The sequence below is a fragment of the Entelurus aequoreus genome, linkage group LG06, assembly GCF_033978785.1.
Source record: "Entelurus aequoreus isolate RoL-2023_Sb linkage group LG06, RoL_Eaeq_v1.1, whole genome shotgun sequence".
NCBI lineage: Eukaryota > Metazoa > Chordata > Actinopteri > Syngnathiformes > Syngnathidae > Entelurus > Entelurus aequoreus.
The window spans coordinates 79,303,088-79,323,092 of record NC_084736.1 but is presented as its reverse complement, the minus strand read 5'-3'; the positions used below and the strand labels follow the sequence as shown (position 1 = coordinate 79,323,092).

At 30.4% G+C, this 20,005-nt stretch overlaps 1 protein-coding gene across 1 annotated transcript in view; it reads right to left on the bottom strand.

The window, feature by feature from the left end:
- Positions 1–17,300, bottom strand: part of LOC133652759 (T-box transcription factor TBX1-like) — a 35,580-nt gene extending 18,280 nt beyond the window's left edge. Inside the window, exons 1-5 of the mRNA XM_062051810.1 lie at positions 17,076–17,300; positions 8,730–9,129; positions 2,154–2,255; positions 1,888–2,059; positions 1,300–1,455 (exon numbers count right to left, since the gene is read on the bottom strand). Coding sequence (XP_061907794.1) covers positions 1,300–1,455; positions 1,888–2,059; positions 2,154–2,255; positions 8,730–9,129; positions 17,076–17,265 — 1,020 coding nt within the window. The 5' untranslated portion in view covers positions 17,266–17,300. The remainder of the gene's footprint in view (positions 1–1,299; positions 1,456–1,887; positions 2,060–2,153; positions 2,256–8,729; positions 9,130–17,075) is intronic.
- Between the last annotated feature and the right edge of the window lie 2,705 nt (positions 17,301–20,005).

Here is a 20,005-nt window from a genome sequence, read left to right as displayed (position 1 = left end):
TTTATAAAAAAGTTTCTAGTGCGCACGAGATACATGTCTAAAAAATAAATAAAATAAATAAAAATATTTTTAAAAAAATTCCTCCCATGTCCCTTTAGGGGCTCCGTAACAAATACATCAATTAAATAAACAAAAATACATGCATTGTATTTCTAAAGAGTATTTATTGTATTACATGACATTAATATATATTGTTTTGTCTTTTTTTACGAGCAGAAAACAAACTTTTACGCACTTTTACGCAAGGTTTTTGGAGCTATAGACACAAGTTTGGGCCTCAAACATTAGCAGCCCTGCACAACATAATGAGGTCCAACTACATCGGCATTAAAAGTGTTGCTAAAATAATATTTTTGAATGATGTATACATCAAAACATGGCATTGTATTTCTTTTTGTTTTCTTTTCTTCATTTTATTTGTATTGACATCCAGCATCAGACATTCCTATCCATTACATCATATTCACATGCATCATATATATGTTGTCTGCCCTAAATGTCCAAATATTTTTTGTTTATATCCCAACCATACCACACCCCCCCCCCCCCCCCCCCAAAAGAAAGAAACAGCAAAAAAAAAAAAAATAATAATATCTACAAATTACGGAGCCCCTAAAGGGACATGGGGGAAATTTTATTTTTTTTGTATAATTCTTATTTTTTATATATATATTTTTTTTAGAAAAATAAAATATATATATATTTTACAATTTTTTTTATTTTTTTTTAGACATGTATCTCGTGCGCACAAGACTAAAAATAAATAAATAAATAAAAATGTTAATTATTTTTTACATTTTTTTTTTATAACTTTATAAAAAGTTTCTCGTGCGCACAAGATAGTTTCTCGTGCGCACGAGATACATGTCTTAAAAAAAAAAAAAAAAAAAAAAAAAAAAAATTATAACAATTTTTGTTCCCCCCAAGTCCCTTTAGGGGCTCCGTAACAAATACATCAATTAAATAAACAAAAATTAAATCATAATTCATGCATTGTATTTCTAAAGAGTATTTATTGTATTACATGAAATTAATATATATTGGTTTGTCTTTTTTTACGAGCTGAAAACAAACTTTTACGCACTTTTACGCAAGGTTTTTGGAGCTATAGGAGATGGCGTCACAAATTATTAAAGGAAATAGTTAAGGAAACTTATAATTAATTTATTAATTTATACTATAGATAGAAATTTATAAACGGACATTAGGTATTTTTTCTGCACATGATTGAAACTTGATGAACCATTAAAAGACGCGCGTCATTACGCATAGAAAAAAGTGTGGATGGGTCTTACTTACCCTGTGGTTCTGGTAAGCGGTCACCGCAGTGAAGCGAGTTTCCTCAAAAACAAAAGTCTTGTAATTTTCTTCCGCGTATTTCTCGCTGTCCTTGCGTGGGTCCACGTACACCACGTGGAACCTGGGCTGGTAGCGGTGCATGGAGTTCAGAATGATCTGGAAGCCAGGAGAAAAAGGGAGGTCAGTAGGGGTGTGGGGAAAAAAATTGATTCGAATTCGAATCGCGATTCTCACGTTGTGCGATTCAGAATCGATTCTCTTTTTTTTTTTTTTTTTCATTTTTTTTTTTTTTTTTTTTCATTTTATTTATTTTTTTCATTTTTTTTTATTTTTATTTTTTTTTTTTTATTTTTTTATTTTTTATTAATCAATCCAACAAAACAATACACAGCAATACCATGATCAGGACTTATAATTAAAAATAAAATAGATGTATTTTAAAATAGTCATTTCAAGCAGAAACAAATAAAAATAAAATATTTGTTGTGTGTGTGTGTCTTGTAGACAAATAATAATACATTATTATTATCATAATAATTATTAATATGATTAATATTATAGTCATATATTGGACTTGAATGTACTTACATGTCCGTTGTCGTCCAGGAGGTTGTTGGTGAGTTTGAGTTTATCAAAAGAAACAATTTGCTTCATCCACTGGGCGCCCTTGGCCGGGGAGTCCGGGTGGTAGTGCACCCTCCCCGGCGTGGCCGGGTCAGCCTTACCCGCCACCAGCCAGGAAGAACTGTGGAATGCATACCTGCAGAATCACGTTCATCCCCAAGGGTTTAGTTATCATTTCATCTAATATACAACAAGTCATATTGTATGGCGTGGAATGTAGTAAAGTTTACCTGTAACGTTTGTCGTCCACCGGCAAGAAGTCCATGAGCAGCATGTAGTCCGCCATGGGATCCATCCCAAATATTTTCACTTGGAAAGTTGGAAACATTCTCCTGGAAAGAGTGAAAAAAACCAAAACAAGGTTCATTAATTGCCTGTTCTATTTTTGCATGTTTAAAAGCAGACAGGCCAAACATGTCACCTAAAATAGCAATAATAAATGCATTTGTTCCACTTTTGCATGCATGTTAGCTTTTTTTATGTCCAGGCCCCACTTTTAATATTGTTCACAAACGTGCACTTTGACACACTTTTGCACTTTTTTATGTGTAAATATGACCACACACTTTGCATTTTGCACACTGTAAACACATTGGAATAAAAAAAAAGAAAAAAAAAGAAGTCCTCCGGTTTATCCGTTATCCGGAGCTCAATACCGGGGTAGAGCGAAATATACGTTAGGTCAGGAAAAAAAACACAGAGGCTATCTCATCCCGACAAGCCTGATTCCCTGATTTTATTCCCTGATCAAATCAATCAAAAATATTTTGTGGAAAAGATGCTAAAAAAAATGTTATATATATATATATATATATATATATATATATATATATATATATATATATATATATATATATATATATATATATATATATATTATATATATATATATATACATATATATATATATATATATACATATATATATATATATATATATATTATATATATATATATATATATATGTATATATATATATATATATATATATATATATATATATATATATATATATATATATATATATATATATATATATATATATATATATATATATATATATATAGTCAAGGTTCTGTGGTTTATCCGTTATACAGTGCTCAATACCGGGGTAGAGCGGAATATACGTTAGGTCAGGGAAAAAAAACAAGCTATTTCATCCCTACAAGCCTGATTAGCTGATTTTATTCCTTGATAAAAATCAATCAAAAATATTTTGTGGAAAAGATGCTAAAAAAACCTTTATATATATATATATATATATATATATATATATATATATATATATATATATAATATATATATATATATATATATATATATATATATATATATATATATAGTCAAGGTGTCTGTAGTTTATCCGTTATACAGTGCCCAATACAGGGGTAGAGTAGAATACACGTTAGGGTTAGGTCAGGAAAAAAAACAGGCTATTTCATCCCTACAAGCCTGTTTTGCAGTTTTCCCTGATTCCCTGATTTTATTCCCTGTTTTGCAGGTTTAAAAACACACAGAGGCTATTTCACCCCTACAAGCCGAAACAGGGAATAAAATCAGGGAAAACTGCAAAACAGGCTTGTAGGGATGAAATAGCCTCTGTGTTTTTTCCTGACCTAATGTATGTATATACGTATACATATATATATATAGTCAAGGTTTCTGTGGTTTATCCATTATACAGTGCTCAACACCGGGGTAGAGCAGAATATACGTTAGGTCAGGAAAAAAACAGGCTATTTCATCCCTACAAGCCTGTTTTGCAGGTTTCCCTGATTCCCTGATTTTATTCCCTGTTTCGGCTTGTAGGGGTGAAATAGCCTCTGTGTTTATACAGTACAGGCCATATTTATTTATTTATGACTATTTACATTGCAGATCAAAGGTGAAATAACTGCATGAAATGTATATTCTTATATTCTACTTTCTTCAAAATAGCCACCCTTTGCTCTGATTACTGCTTTGCACACTCTTGGCATTCTCTCCATGAGCTTCAAGCGAAACACCATTTCTCCAAGCCTTGTTTTTTCAGTTATTTCACCTTTTTTTCTGTGACGTACATAACTCCACACGTGTTCTTTCATAGTGGTTAGAAATGTGCACTTTGACACACTTTTGCACTTTTTTTAATGTGTGAATATGACCACACACTTTGCATTTTGCACACATTGGAATAAAAAGAAGTCCTCCTCTGCTTGAGCGAGCTGACTCATTTGTTGACGTCACTGAAAGGGATCACAAATCAACGGCCAATTAACGCCAAAGTTTAGGCTCGCTGAGGCTGAAGGAGCTTTTAAAAGTGCTGCTGCTGCACGCATGCGTCACTTTTTTTAATGTACTTCATGTATTTTTATCTATTTATCTATGTTCTTATGTTTTTATGTGTTATGAATTTGCACTAAATTAGTTTTGCTTACAATTTCGTTGTATAATGACAATAAAGATGTATTCTATTCTATTCTATTTACAGCATCAATAATGCAAACTTATCCATAATATCAACTCCACGCACGATCGGATATGATTATGGGAAAAAAAATAAAAAATTACAAAATTGAATAAAATTACCCAGCGGGCAAAAAAATTAGATGTTTTTTTTTCTTTTTCAACAAGATACTTTTTAAAGTTTGGTTATTTTAATAATCAATAATTCGATTTTGTAGAGCACGTGGAAACCTGTCAGGTGCTGCACACACACACACACACACACACACACACACACACACACACACACACACACACACACACACACACACACACACACACACACACACACACACACACACACACACACACACACACACACACACACACACATTCCAATAAAATACCATTGGCATAGATTTCATTAATAATTCATCATAAAACAATGTAATGGGCTAAAAAAAAAAAAAGGTGTACTGTTAAATAAATATATATATATATATTGTATTATTATTTGAGTCATATATTTATTTTTTTTGTATTATTTGAGTAATGAATGCCTCCTTTTTTTGGATATTTTAATTGTGTTATTATTACAAGTTTATATACCACACACACACACACACACACACACACACACACACACACACACGCGCGCGCATTCCAATAAAATACCATTGGCATAGATTTCATTAATAAGTCATCATAAAACGCTGTAATGGGCTTAAAAAAAGGTGTACTGTTAAATAAATAAATATATTTTGTATTATTTGAGTCATATACACTGTATTAAATTTTTTTGTATTATTTGAGTCAAAGTGGATTCTAATGAATGCCTCCCATTTTTTTGATATTTTAATTGTGTTATTATTACAAGTTTATAAGTGTAATAGGCTAAAAAAAAAAAGGTGTACTGTTAAATAAATATATATATATTTTGTATTATTTGAGTCATATATTTTATGTTTTTGTATTATTTGAGTCATAGTGGATTCTAATGAAAGCCTAATTTTGTTTAATATTTTAATTGTGTTATTATTACAAGTTTATATACTACATGTCCCTTTATTATTTTTATTATGATATACAGTGCTCCAAAAAAAATAAATAAAGGGACTGCAAAAGTCTGCAAAAGTCAATAAATAGGCTGGTTTGGTCAGATGGTTAATGTATGAATTATTGTTATTATTATTATTATTATCCTTTTTTAAATTATTATTATTTTAATTTTTCCATTTTGGATTTTCTCTAGCTCATGTAAGCTTGGGTTGTTTTGTTTGGTTTGGTTTTATTTGTTTTGTCTTGTGTGTTTTGTTTTCCCCTCTGTTTGTCATATTGTTTTGGCTGGTGTTATTTTTTTTAATTTATATCTTTATTAATTATTTTCCAAAAATAACACCAGCCAAAACAATATGACAAACAGAGGGAAAACAAAACACACAAGACAAAACAAATAAAACCAAACCAAACAAAACAACCCAAGCTTAAGTGATCTCGAAAAAAAGTCAGAAACGGAAAAATTAAAATAATAATAAAAAATATTATTATTATTTAAAAAAAGATAATAATAATAATAATTCATACATTAACCATCCGACCAAACCAGTCTATTGAATTTTGCAGACTTTTTTTTTTTTTTGAGCAATCATAACCTCCATGACCTTATAATTAATAAATGTACTGTACATTATTGTGCAAAAACGAAATAGTAGTATTTTTAATTGTGTTATTATTACAAGTTTTTATACTACATGTCCCTTTATTTATTTATTTATTTATTCATATTTTTATGAATTATTTTCCAAAAATAACACAAATGACAAACAGAGGAAAAAACAAAACAAACAAGACGAAATAAATAAAACTAAACAAAACAAAACAACCCAAGTTTACATGAACTAGAAAAAAATCCAAAATGGAAAAATTAAAACAATAATAATAATAACAATAATTAGTACATTAACCATCTAACCAAACCAGTCTATTGACTTTTGCAGACTTTTAAAGTCCCTTTTTTTTTTTTTTGGAGCACTGTATATCATAATCACCATAACCTTATAATTAATAAATGTACTGTACATTATTGTGCAAAAACGAAATAGTAGTATTTTAATTGTGTTATTATTACAAGTTTATATTCTACTTGTCCCTTTATTTATTTATTTATGTTTTTATGAATTATTTTCCAAAAATAACACAAATGACAAACAGAGGAAAATACAAAACACACAAGACAAAACAAATAAAACTAAACAAAACCAAACAACCCAAGCTTAGAAAAAAAATCCAAAATGGAAAAATTAAAATAATAATAATAATAATAACAATAATTAATACATTAACCATCTAACCAAACCAGTCTATTGACTTTTGCAGACTTTTAAAGTCCCTATATTTTTTTAGAGCACTATATATCATAATCTCCATAACCTTAAAATTAATAAGTGTACTGTACATTATTGTGCAAAAACGAAATAGTAGTATTATAATTGTGTTATTATTACAAGTTTATATACTACATGTCCCTATATTTTTTTATTTTTTTATTTATATTTTTATGAATTATTTTCCAAAAATAACACAAATGACAAACAGAAGAAAAACAAAACACACAAGACGAAAGAAATAAAACTAAACAAAACCAAACAACCCAAGCTTAGAAAAAAATCCAAAATGGAAAAATTTAAATAATAATAATAATAACAATAATTAATACATTAACCATCTAACCAAACCAGTCTATTGACTTTTGCAGACTTTTAAAGTCCCTATATATTTTTTTTGGAGCACTGTATATCATAATCTCCATAACCTTATAATTAATAAGTGTACTGTACATTATTGTGCAAAAACGAAATAGTAGTATTTTAATTGTGTTATTAATACAAGTTTATATTCTACTTGTCCCTTTATTTATTTATTTATTTTTTTATGAATTATTTTCCAAAAATAACACAAATGACAAACAGAGGAAAAACAAAACACACAAGACGAAAGAAATAAAACTAAACTAAACAAAACCAAACAACCCAAGCTTAGAAAAAAATCCAAAAATGGAAAAATTAAAATAATAATAAAATAATAATAACAATAACAATAATTAATACATTAACCATCTAACCAAACCAGTCTGTTGACTTTTGCAGACTTTTAAAGTCCGTTTATTTTTTTTTTTTGGAGCACTGTATATCATAATCTCCATAACCTTATAATTAATAAATGTACTGTACATTATTGTGCAAAAACGAAATAGTAGTATTTTAATTGTGTTATTATTACAAGTTTATATTCAACTTGTCCCTTTATTTATGTATTTATTTATGTTTTTATGAATTATTTTCCAAAAATAACACAAATGACAAACAGAGGAAAATACAAAACACATAGGACAAAATAAATAAAACAAAACAAAACAAAACAAAACAACCCAAGCTTACGTGAAGTAGAATAGTAGTATTATAATTGTGTTATTATTACAAGTTTATATACTACATGTCCCTATATTTTTTTATTTTTTTATTTATATTTTTATGAATTATTTTCCAAAAATAACACAAATGACAAACAGAGGAAAATACAAAACAAATAAAACAAAACAAAACCAAACAACCCAAGCTTAGAAAAAAATCCAAAATGGAAAAATTTAAATAATAATAACAAAATAATTAAAAAATATATAATAATAATAGTAAGAATAATTCATACATTAACCATCTGACCAAACCAGTCTATTTATTGACTTTTGCAGACTTTTAAAGTCCCTTTATTTTATTTATATCATAATCTTCATAACCTTATAATTAATAAATGTACTTTACACAGTTAATATGTCATAAACATATTGTGCAAAAACGAAATAGTAGTATTTTAATTGTGTTATTATTACAAGTTTATATTCTACTTGTCCCTTTATTTATTTATTTATTTATTTATGTTTTTATGAATTATTTTCCAAAAATAACACAAATGACAAACAGAGGAAAATACAAAACAAATAAAACAAAACAAAACCAAACAACCCAAGCTTAGAAAAAATCCAAAATGGAAAAATGTAAATAATAATAACAAAATAATTAAAAAAATATAATAATAATAATAACAACAATAATTCATACATTAACCGTCTGACCAAACCAGTCTATTTATTGACTTTTGCAGACTTTTAAAGTCCCTTCATTTTATTTATATCATAATCTTCATAACCTTATAATTAATAAATGCACTTTACACAGTTAATATGTCATAAACATATTGTGCAAAAACGAAATAGTAGTATTTAAATAACGAATTTAGAGCAAAAATCATTAAAAAAAGAAAGAAAGGGTGAATTGAAAAGAGTAATAAAATAATAAAAATGAAAAATGAACTATCATTAGCATCACCTTCCCGCCTTGGTGACGATCATCTCCGTGCCCAGCTGGTTAAATTCGTCCCACAGAGCCTTCATCTCCAGCTGGACGTTAATGTTGGCCACTTTGGGGTTCTTCTTCACCAAGTTCTTGCCCGTGGGCGTGGAGCTGGACGAGGACGAGGAGGAGCACGGAGTCCCGGCCGGGTCGCTCGGAGCCAGCGGCGGCTGCTGCGGCTGCGGGTGCGGGTAGCTGTAGCCGGGCTGCGCGGCCGGGCAGGGCTCGAAGTGCGCCTCATGCTGGGTGTAAGGATCCCCGGGGGACGGGGACAGGTGGTAGCCCGCCGGAGTGTTCAGGCTGCTCAGGCTGCTGCTGGTGAAGGCGGCAACGTCGCAAAAATGGGACAGCTGCGTCAGCCACGGACTGGAAATGGCTGAAATCATCCCAAAAAGACACACACAAAAAAAGGATTTATTATTTTTTTATAGTCAGAAACACATAAAAGTCCAAATAATGACGTCAGGTTGCATCCGAAAAGTGTCCGAAAAAAAATCCTTGCAGGGAAAAGTTGCGTGGGAGATGTTTGCTGCGCTGCTGCTGCTGCGTGCATGCAGCGTGTGCGTGGATAAATGGGTGTGTGCGTGTTTAAGTGTGTGTGTGTGTGTGTGTGTGTGTGTGTGTGTGTGTGTGTGTGTGTGTGTGTGTTATCTGGCTTGCAGAGGGCCTCCCCTTTGCGATAAAAACCGGTTCTTATTTCTATTTAGATAAGAGCTGCGATGCGCCTTTCCTCCGCTTTCTGATTGACACACAAGCGCGCTTCTTAGAATAATAATAATAATAATAATAGATTTTATTTGTAAAAAAAAAACACTTTACATTGAGTAAACAACCTCAAAGTGCTACAATGTATTAAAACAAATACATAAATAAAAAGATAATAAAAATAAATACAAATAAAAACTAGAACAGCCAAATAACTAGAACTAGTATGCATATATCTAAAAAAATAAAAAATAGAAAACTAGAACAGCCAAATAGCTAGAACTAGTATGCATATATATCAAAAAAAAAAGAAGGTTTTTGAAGCCTTTTCTAAAAGCATCCACAGTCTGTGGTGCCCTCAGGTGGTCAGGGAGCATTCTTCTTCTTCACAAAACAAGAGGAGTTGAGTTTGTGTTTATTTGCAACATGCGTGCATACAACATGATGCATCACAATTTCCAGTTTCTCTATTACGCATGTAAAGAAGCAGAGCTTATTTAATCCTACTCCCTTTTCCTATTACATAGCAACTTTTTTTCACTTCCTGTTCCCAATTTATTCACAACATACTCCATAAGTAATAATAAAATTAAAAATATAATTGACTGATTGACACACAGGCGCACTTCTTAGAATAATAATAATAATAATAATAGATTTTATTTGTAAAAAAGCACTTTACATTGAGTAAACAACCTCAATATTTTTTTTAAAATAAAAAGATAATAAAAAAATTAAAAAAAATAAAAACTAGAACAGCCAAATAGCTATAACTAGTATGCATATATCTAAAAAAAAAAGGCTTCTTATAATAATAATAATAATAATAATAGATTTTATTTGTAAAAAAAAAAGCACTTTATATTGAGTAAAAAACTTCAAAGTGCTACAGTGTATTAAAAATAAAGAAATTAAAAAAATAAATATAAATAAAAACTAGAACAGCCAAATAGCTAGAACTAGTATGCATATATCTAAAAAAAAGGCTTTAAAAAAAAGAAAAATTAAATTTTTTTTAAGGAATGGTTTTCAAGGTTTTTAAAAAAGCATCTACAGTCTGTGGTGCCCTCAGGTGGTCAGGGAGCATTCTTCTTCTTCACAAAACAATAGGAGTTGAGTTTGTGTTTATTTGCAACATGCGTGCATGCGTACAACATGATGCATCACAATTTCCAGTTTCTCCATTACGCATGTTGGAAAAAGGAGTAGGAAGAAGCAGAGTTTATTTAATCCTACTCCCTTTTCCTATTACGTAGCAACTTTTTTTCACTTCCTGTTTGACACACAGGCGCGCTTCTTATAATAATAATAATAATAATAGATTTTATTTGTAAAAAAAGCACTAAACATTAAGTAAACAACCTCAAAGTGCTACAGCGTGTTAAAAATTAAAAAAAATAAAAAGACAATAAAAATGAATAAACAAAAACTAGAACAGCCAAATAGCTAGAACTATATGAAACGTTTTTTTTTGTTTTTTTTAAAAGAAGCGTTTTTAAGCCTTTTTTTTTAAAGCATTCACAGTCTGTGGTGCCCTCAGGTGGTCAGGGAGCATTCTTCTTTTTTACAAAACAATAGGAGTTGAGTTTGTGTTTATTTGCAACATGCCTGCGTACAACATGACGCATCACAATTTCCAGTGTCTCTATTCAACATGTTGGAAAAGGAGTAGGAAGAAGCAGAGTTTATTTAATCCTACTCCCTTTTCCTTTTACATAGCAACTTAACTTCACTTCCTGTTCACAATTTATTCACAACATACTCCATAAGTAATAATAAAAATACAAATATAATTGACTGATTGACACACAGGCGCGCTTCTTATAATAATAATAATAATAATAATAATAATAGATTTTATTTGTAAAAAAGCACTTTACATTGAGTAAACAACCTCAAAATGCTACAGTGTATTAAAAATAAATATAAATAAAAAGACAATAAAAATAAATAAATAAAAACTAGAACAGCCAAATAGCTAGAACTTGTTTGCATATATCTAAAAAAAAGGCTTTTTTTAAAAAAGAAGGGTTTTTAAGCTTTTTTTTTAAAGCATCCAGTCTGTGGTGCCCTCAGGTGGTCAGGGAGCATTCTTCTTCTTCACAAAACAATAGGAGTTGAGTTTGTGTTTATTTGCAACATGCCTGCGTACAACATGATGCATCACAATTTCCAGTTTCTCTATTACGCATGTTGGAAAAGGAGTAGGAAGAAGCAGAGTTTATTTAATCCTACTCCCTTTTCCTTTTACATAGCAACTTGTGTTCACTTCCTGTTCTCAATTTATTCACAATATACTTCATAAGTAATAATAAAAATAAATATATAATTGACTGATTGACACACAGGCGCGCTTCTTATAATAATAATAATAGATTTAATTTTAAAAAAGCACTTTACATTGAGTAAACAACCTCAAAATGCTACAGTGCATTAAAAATAAATAAAAATAAAAAGACAATAAAAATAAATAAATAAAAACTAGAACAGCCAAATAGCTAGAACTTGTTTGCATATATCTAAAAAAAAGGCTTTTTTAAAAAAAGAAGGGTTTTTAAGCTTTTTTTTTAAAGCATCCAGTCTGTGGTGCCCTCAGGTGGTCAGGGAGCATTCTTCTTCTTCACAAAACAATAGGAGTTGAGTTTGTGTTTATTTGCAACATGCCTGCGTACAACATGATGCATCACAATTTCCAGTTTCTCTATTACGCATGTTGGAAAAGGAGTAGGAAGAAGCAGAGTTTATTTAATCCTACTCCCTTTTCCTTTTACATAGCAACTTGTGTTCACTTCCTGTTCTCAATTTATTCACAATATACTTCATAAGTAATAATAAAAATAAATATATAATTGACTGATTGACACACAGGCGCGCTTCTTATAATAATAATAATAGATTTAATTTTAAAAAAGCACTTTACATTGAGTAAACAACCTCAAAATGCTACAGTGCATTAAAAATAAATAAAAATAAAAAGACAATAAAAATAAATAAATAAAAACTAGAACAGCCAAATAGCTAGAACTTGTTTGCATATATCTAAAAAAAAAAAGGCTTTTTAAAAAAAAGAAGGGTTTTTAAGCTTTTTTTTTAAAGCATCCACAGTCTGTGGTGCCCTCAGGTGGTCAGGGAGCATTCTTCTTCTTCACAAAACAATAGGAGTTGAGTTTGTGTTTATTTGCAACATGCATGCGTACAACGTGACGCATCACCATTTCCAGTTTCTCTATCCAACATGTTCGGAAAAGGAGTAGGAAGAAGCAGAGCTTATTTAATCCTACCAATTTTCTTTTACATAACAGTTGCTAAAACTTTTGTTCACTTCCTGTTCTGCATTTATTGACAATATACTCCATAAGTATGGAGTATATGGCTAACCTCCTCCAACCTCCGAGGACAAAGCTACGAACAATGGGAGACCAGGCTTTCTGCTCCGCCGCTCCCAGTCTGTGGAACGCTCTCCCTGACCACCTGAGGGCACCACAGACTGTGGATGCTTTTAAAACAGGCTTAAATACCCTTCTTTTTAAAAAAGCCTTTTTTTTTTTTTTTTTTTTTAGATATATGCATACTAGTTTTAGCTATTTGGCTGTTCTAGTTTTTATTTGCATTTATTTTTTATTTGTATTTTTTTTAATACACTGTAGCACTTTGAGGTTGTTTACTCAATGTAAAGTGCTTTTTTACAAATACAATCTTTTGTTATTATTATTATTATTATTAATATTAATAACAATAAAAATAAATAAATAATAATTGGTGAAGTAAGTTATAAATAATATTGTAGAAATAAGTACAATTATCTAGAAAATCAATGGATGTTAATCACGGTTCTTCTTCTTTGTACTTTGTAAACACTTTTAAGTTTGAAGCGTGTCTTGTTTATTTTAGTACATTGTTTGATTTCGTGGCTTAATTCCATTCCATCATTTTTTAATTCCACATACTGACATACTGAAAGAAATAGTGTCAAAGTGCTTAAAAAAAGGTAGAAAAGCGCTATACAAGTATAACCCATTTACCATTTAAGTGTTGTACGTGCGTACAAATGTTTTAAATTCCGTTTAAATTACATTTTAAATTAGAATTTTCTCTAAAAACACATGGTAGAAAATTCCCCCCAAAAATAGTAATGAAAGACTTCAAACTGTCAGGTTTGTTTTCTTCTTCACAAAACAATAGGAGTTGAGTTTGTGTTTATTTGCAACATGCATGCATGCGTACAACATGATGCATCACACTTTCCAGTTCCTCTATTATGCATGTTGGAAAAGGAGTAGGAAGAAGCAGAGCTTATTTAATCCTACTCCCTTTTCCTTTACATAGCAACTTTTGTTCACTTCTCAACTTCTCAATGGATGGATGAAATAAATTCAGAATGTTTATCACGGTTCTTCTTCTTTTGTACTTTGTAAACACCTTTAAGTTTGAAGAGTTTCTTGATTATTTGAGTACATTGTTTGATTTCTTTGCTTAATTCCATTCCATCATTTTTGTATTCTACATACTGACATACTGAAAGAAATAGTGTCAAAGTGCTTAAAAAAAAGTATAACCCATTTACCATTTAAGTGTTGTACGTGCGTACAAATATTTAAAATTCCGTTTAAATTACATTTTAAATTAGAATTTTCTCTAAGAACACATATTTTTATTTGAATAAAAGCCGGCTTTAAACATGGCAGAAAATTCCCCCAAAAATAAAAATAATAGACTTCAAACTGAGGTTTGTACAATTACCATTTAAGTGTTGTACATGCGTACAAATGTTTTAAATTGCATTTAAATTACATTATTTTCTCTAAGAAGACATATTTTTATTTGAATAAAAAGCGGCTTTAAACATGGTAGAAAATTCCCCCCAAAATAATAATAATAGACTTCAAACTGTGAGATTTGTACAATTACCATTTAAGTGTTGTACGTGCGTACAAATGTTTTAAATTGCATTTAAATTACATTATTTTTTCTAAGAATACACATTTTTATTTGAATAAGAACCGGCTTCAAACATGGTAGAAAATTCCCCCCGAAAAAATAATTAAAGACTTCAAACTGTGAGGTTTGTTTTCTTCTTCACAAAACAATAGGAGTTGAGTTTGTGTTTATTTGCAACATGCACGCATGCGTACAACATGATGCATCACACTTTCCAGTTTATCTTTTACGCCTCCATAAGTAATCACAATAAAAATGAATAAATAATAATTGGTGAAGTAAGTTATATTTAATATGGTGAAATAAGTCAAATTATCTAGAAAATGAATGGATGGATGAGATAAATTCAGAATGTTTATCACGGTTCTTATTCTTTGTACTTTGTAAAACAATTTTTAAGTTTGAAGCGTGTCTTGATTATTTGAGTACATTGTTTGATTTCTTTGCTTGATTCCATTCCATCATTTTAATTCCACATACTGAAGGAAATAGTGTCAAAGCGCTTTGAGTTCCTTAAAAAAAGGTAGAAAAGCGCTATACAAGTATAACCCATTTAAGTGCTGTACCTGCGTACAAATGTTTTAAATTGAATTTAAGTTACATTTTAAATTAAAATTTTCTCTAAGAAGACATATTTTTATTTGAATGAAAGCCGGCTTCAAACATGGTAGAAAATTCCCCCAAAAATAATAAAATACTTAAAACTGTGAGGTTTGTACAATTATCATTTTAGTGTTGTACGTGTGTACAAATGTTTTAAATTACATTTTAAATAAAAAAAAATTCTCTAAGAATGCATATTTTTATTTGAATAAAAACCGGCTTCAAACATGGTAGAAAATTCCCCCAAAAATAATAATAATGGACTTCAAACTGTGAGGTTTGTAAAATTACCATTTAAATGTTGTACGTGCGTACAAATGTTTTAAATTGCATTTAAATTACATTATTTTCTCTAAGAATACATATTTTTATTTGAATAAAAGCCGGCTTCAAACATGGTAGAAAATTCCCCTCAAAATAATAAAATACTTCAAACTGTGAGGTTTGTACAATTATCATTTAAGTGTTGTACCTGCGTACAAACGTTTTATATTATATTTTAAATAAAAAATTTCTCTAAGAATGCGTACTTTTATTTGAATAAAAACCGGCTTCAAACATGGAAGAAAATTCCCCTAAAAATAATAATAAAAGACTTCAAACTGTGAGGTTTGTACAATTATCATTTTAGTGTTGTACGTGCGTACAAATGTTTTAAATTAAATTTTAAATAAAAATTTTCTCTAAGAAGGCATATTTTTATTTGAATAAAAACCGGCTTCAAACATGGTAGAAAATTCCCCCCAAAATAATAATAAAAGACTTCAAACGGTGAGGTTTGTACAATTATCATTTAAGTGTTGTACCTGCGTACAAATGTTTTAAATTACATTTTAAATACATTTTTTTTCTAAGAATGCATATTTTTATTTGAATAAAAACCGGCCTTCAAACATGGTAGAAAATTCCCCCCAAAAATAATAATAATAGACTTCAAACTGTGAGGTTTGTAAAATTACCATTTAAGTGTTGTACGTGCGTACAAATGTTTTAAATTGCATTTAAATTACAATATTTTCTCTAAGAAGGCATATTTTTATTTGAATAAAAACCGGCTTCAAACATGGTAGAAACTTACCCAACAAATAATAATAATAGACTTCAAACTGAGATTTGTACAATTACCATTTAAGTGTTGTACGTGTGTACAAATCTTTTAAATTACATTTTAAATAAAAATTTTCTCTAAGAAGGCATATTTTTATTTGAATAAAAACCGGCTTCAAACATGGTAGAAAATTCCCCCAAAAATAATAATAAAAGACTTCAAACCGTGAGGTTTGTACAATTATCATTTAAGTGTTGTACCTGCGTACAAATGTTTTAAATTACATTTTAAATAAAAATTTCCTCTAAGAAGGCATATTTTTATTTGAATAAAAACCGGCTTCAAACATGGTAGAAAATTCCCCAAAAAATAATAATAAAAGACTTCAAACTGTGAGGTTTGTCCAATTATCATTTTTTAGTGTTGTACGTGTGTACAAATGTTTTAAATTGCATTTAAATTACATTATTTTCTCTAAGAATACATATTTTTATTTGAATAAAATCCGGCTTCAAACATGGTAGAAAATTACCCAAAAAATAATAATAATAGACTATAAACTGAGATTTGTACAATTACCATTTAAGTGTTGTACGTGTGTACAAATATTTTAAATTAAATTTTAAATTAAAATTTCTCTAAGAAGGCATATTTTTATTTGAATAAAAACCGGCTTCAAACATGGTAGAAAATTCCCCAAAAAATAATAATAAAAGACTTCAAACTGTGAGGTTTGTACAATTATCATTTTAGTGTTGTACGTGTGTACAAATGTTTTAAATTGCATTTAAATTACATTATTTTCTCTAAGAATACATATTTTTATTTGAATAAAAGCCGGCTTCAAACATGGTAGAAAATTCCCCAAAAAATAATAATAAAAGACTTCAAACTGTGAGGTTTGTGCAATTACGCAATTATGCACGCTAATATTTTCACTATATTATTACCATTGTTTGCAAGTGTGTACGTGTGTATATTTGTATAACAACGTGATGTTTTTTTTTTTAGTAATAAATCCGATTTACCTTCCATTTCGCGCGTCACGGTGCTGTAGTGCATGTCGGCGCCGCTGCGCTCCTCCGCGTCCGCCTTGCGCAAAGCAACCCTCGGCTTGTCCGACGCCGCGTTCCCCGCTTGCTCTGCGGCGAAAATCAGAGAGGCAATACTGAACGCATTCGCCCTGGGAGAGAGGGGACCACCACCACCGTCGTCCATAGGCCGGAAAAGTCGCCCCTTCTCCTCCTCCTCCTCCTCCTCCTCCCCCAGCTCCTACTCGGCTTCCCTTTGCGCGCAACGCCGAGGATCATGCGCCCAAAACGGACTCCTCTCACATGCCCGCAGCGGCGCTCCCGCGGCGCTCCGTGGGTGCCGAAGAAGTGCGCCGGAAAAGTATCCTCCCCGCGGCTGGAAGGCGCAGACCTCCGCACTTGCCCTCCCTGGCTGGGCTCATTTAAAAAAAAAAAAAGTGTCCTGTGGGTGTCAAAGCATCTCGTCGCCGCGCGTAAAAAGAGGAGGTTTTTTTGGGGTGGTGTTGTTGTCCTGTAGAGTGCAGGAGAAACTTCTGCTGCGTGACGACGATGTCAGAGAGCGAGAGAGGGGAAAGATCCACGCCTCCACCCGGGGAAGACGCGTGTGCGCGCACATGTTGTCGCGCCTTTTACTTTATTAAGAGCGCGCCGGGCGCGTCACTGCAGAGGCAGACTGCAGGAATTTCAACTTCTTTGTTTTCTTTTCTTTTTACACTTTAAAATCAACACATTCCAAGCTGCGCAGTAAAACATTGCACACGTTTTTACTGTAAACGCACAAATTGCTGGCTAATTATTGCATTAATTATTCGCAGTGTGAAACTATTAAGTATATTTACTGTAATTCACTGTAATTTTACAACTAATTACTATAAAGTTACAACTAGGGATGTCCGATAATGGCTTTTTGCCGATATCCGATATTCCGATATTGTCCAACTCTTTAATTACCGATACCGATATCAACCGATATATGCAGTCGTGGAATTAACACATTATTATGCCTAATTTGGACAACCAGGTATGGTGAAGATAAGGTACTTTTTTTAAAAAATTAGTAAAATAAGATAACTAAATTAAAAACATTTTCTTGAATAAAAAAGAAAGTACAACAATATAAAAACAGTTACATAGAAACTAGTAATTAATGAAAATTTGTCAAATTAACTGTTAAAGGTTAGTACTATTAGTGGAGCAGCAGCACGCACAATCATGTGTGCTTACGGACTGTATCCCTTGCAGACTGTATTGATATATATTGATATATAATGTAGGAACCAGAATATTAATAACAGAAAGAAACAACCCTTTTGTGTGAATGAGTGTGAATGGGGGAGGGAGGTTTTTTGGGTTGGTGCACTAATTGTAAGTGTATCTTGTGTTTTTTATGTGGATTTAATTTAAAAAAAAAATAAATAAAAAAAAAACAAAAAAAAACGATACCGATAATAAAAAAAACCCGATACCGATCATTTCCGATATTACATTTTAACGCATATATCGGCCGATAATCTCTAATATCGGACATCTCTAGTTACAACTATATGCTATAGTTAGTTATAGTTGTTTACAATAAAATTACAATATGTTCTAACTACATAGTTGTGTTTTAATTTAAAAAAAAATCCCCAATTATAAATGATAAAAGAAATAGACCAAAGATAAGTGTCCACTGCAGAGGACATTTGTGTTGTACACAACAAGGCTATTCTCCCGCCCCCCCCGTCCCGTCCCCCAAAATGATAACTCTGATAAAAGAAATGACCAGAAAGGCTTTAAAAAAAAAAAAAAAAAAAAGTAAATGTAATAATTTTTATCATGCAAATAATACAATAAATTGATCAAAAACAAGTGTCCACTGTAGAGGACATATGTGTTTCGCAAAACAGGACGAGTTTTGCTTTTCTAAAATGTATGACTTGGACAAAAAAAAAAAAAAAAAAAAGACCAAGAACATGTGTGTTTCAGGTTCTTTTTTACTCCAAAATCTGAAACTCTGACAAAAAAAATAAATAGGCCAAAGACAAATGTCCATTGCAGAGGACGTTTGTGTTGTACACAAGGCTATTATCTCCCCCGTCCCCCAAAAATGATAACTCTAATAAAATAAATGATCAGAAAGGCTTTAATTACGATAAAACTTATATATATATATAATATATAAAACTTTGCAGTTGTAATTAACAGTTATTTACAAAAAAAGTTCAAATTGGATGACACACTTTATTATGACAATGAAATGATAACAACATGATATATTATTTTGCAGTTGTGATTTTATGGTTACATAAAGTAAAGTTACATCTATATATGTTGTAACTTCACGACTACAATTAATTACAATAAAGTTACAATATGTTCTCACTACATAGTTGTGTTTTAATTATTACGATGTGAGATATAACTTTGCAATTGTAATTAATAGTTATTTACAAAAAAAGTTCAAATTAACAGTTATTTACATGTGTATATGTATGTATGTATATATATGTATACTGTATATATATTTATATATATATGTATGTGTGTGTATATATATATATATATATATGTCTGTTTATATTGTATTTTATTTCTGATTATTATTATTATTAATGTATTATTATTTATTTGTATTTTTGTTTACTTAATTGATGTATTTGTAGATATTACGTTTTTTTTTTTGTGCTGTTTCTTTCTTTTTTGGGGGGTGGGGGTGGTATGGGTGGGATATAAACAAAAAATATTTGGACATTTAGGGCAGACAACAGATATATGATGTATGTGAATATGTAATGGATAGGAATGTTTGATGCTGGATGTCAATAAAAAAAACGGAAACAAAAAACAAACAAAAAAAACAAAACATTTATTTAAAAAAAAGTTCAAATTGGTTGACACACTTTATTATGACAATGAAATGATAACAACATGATGTAACTTTGCAG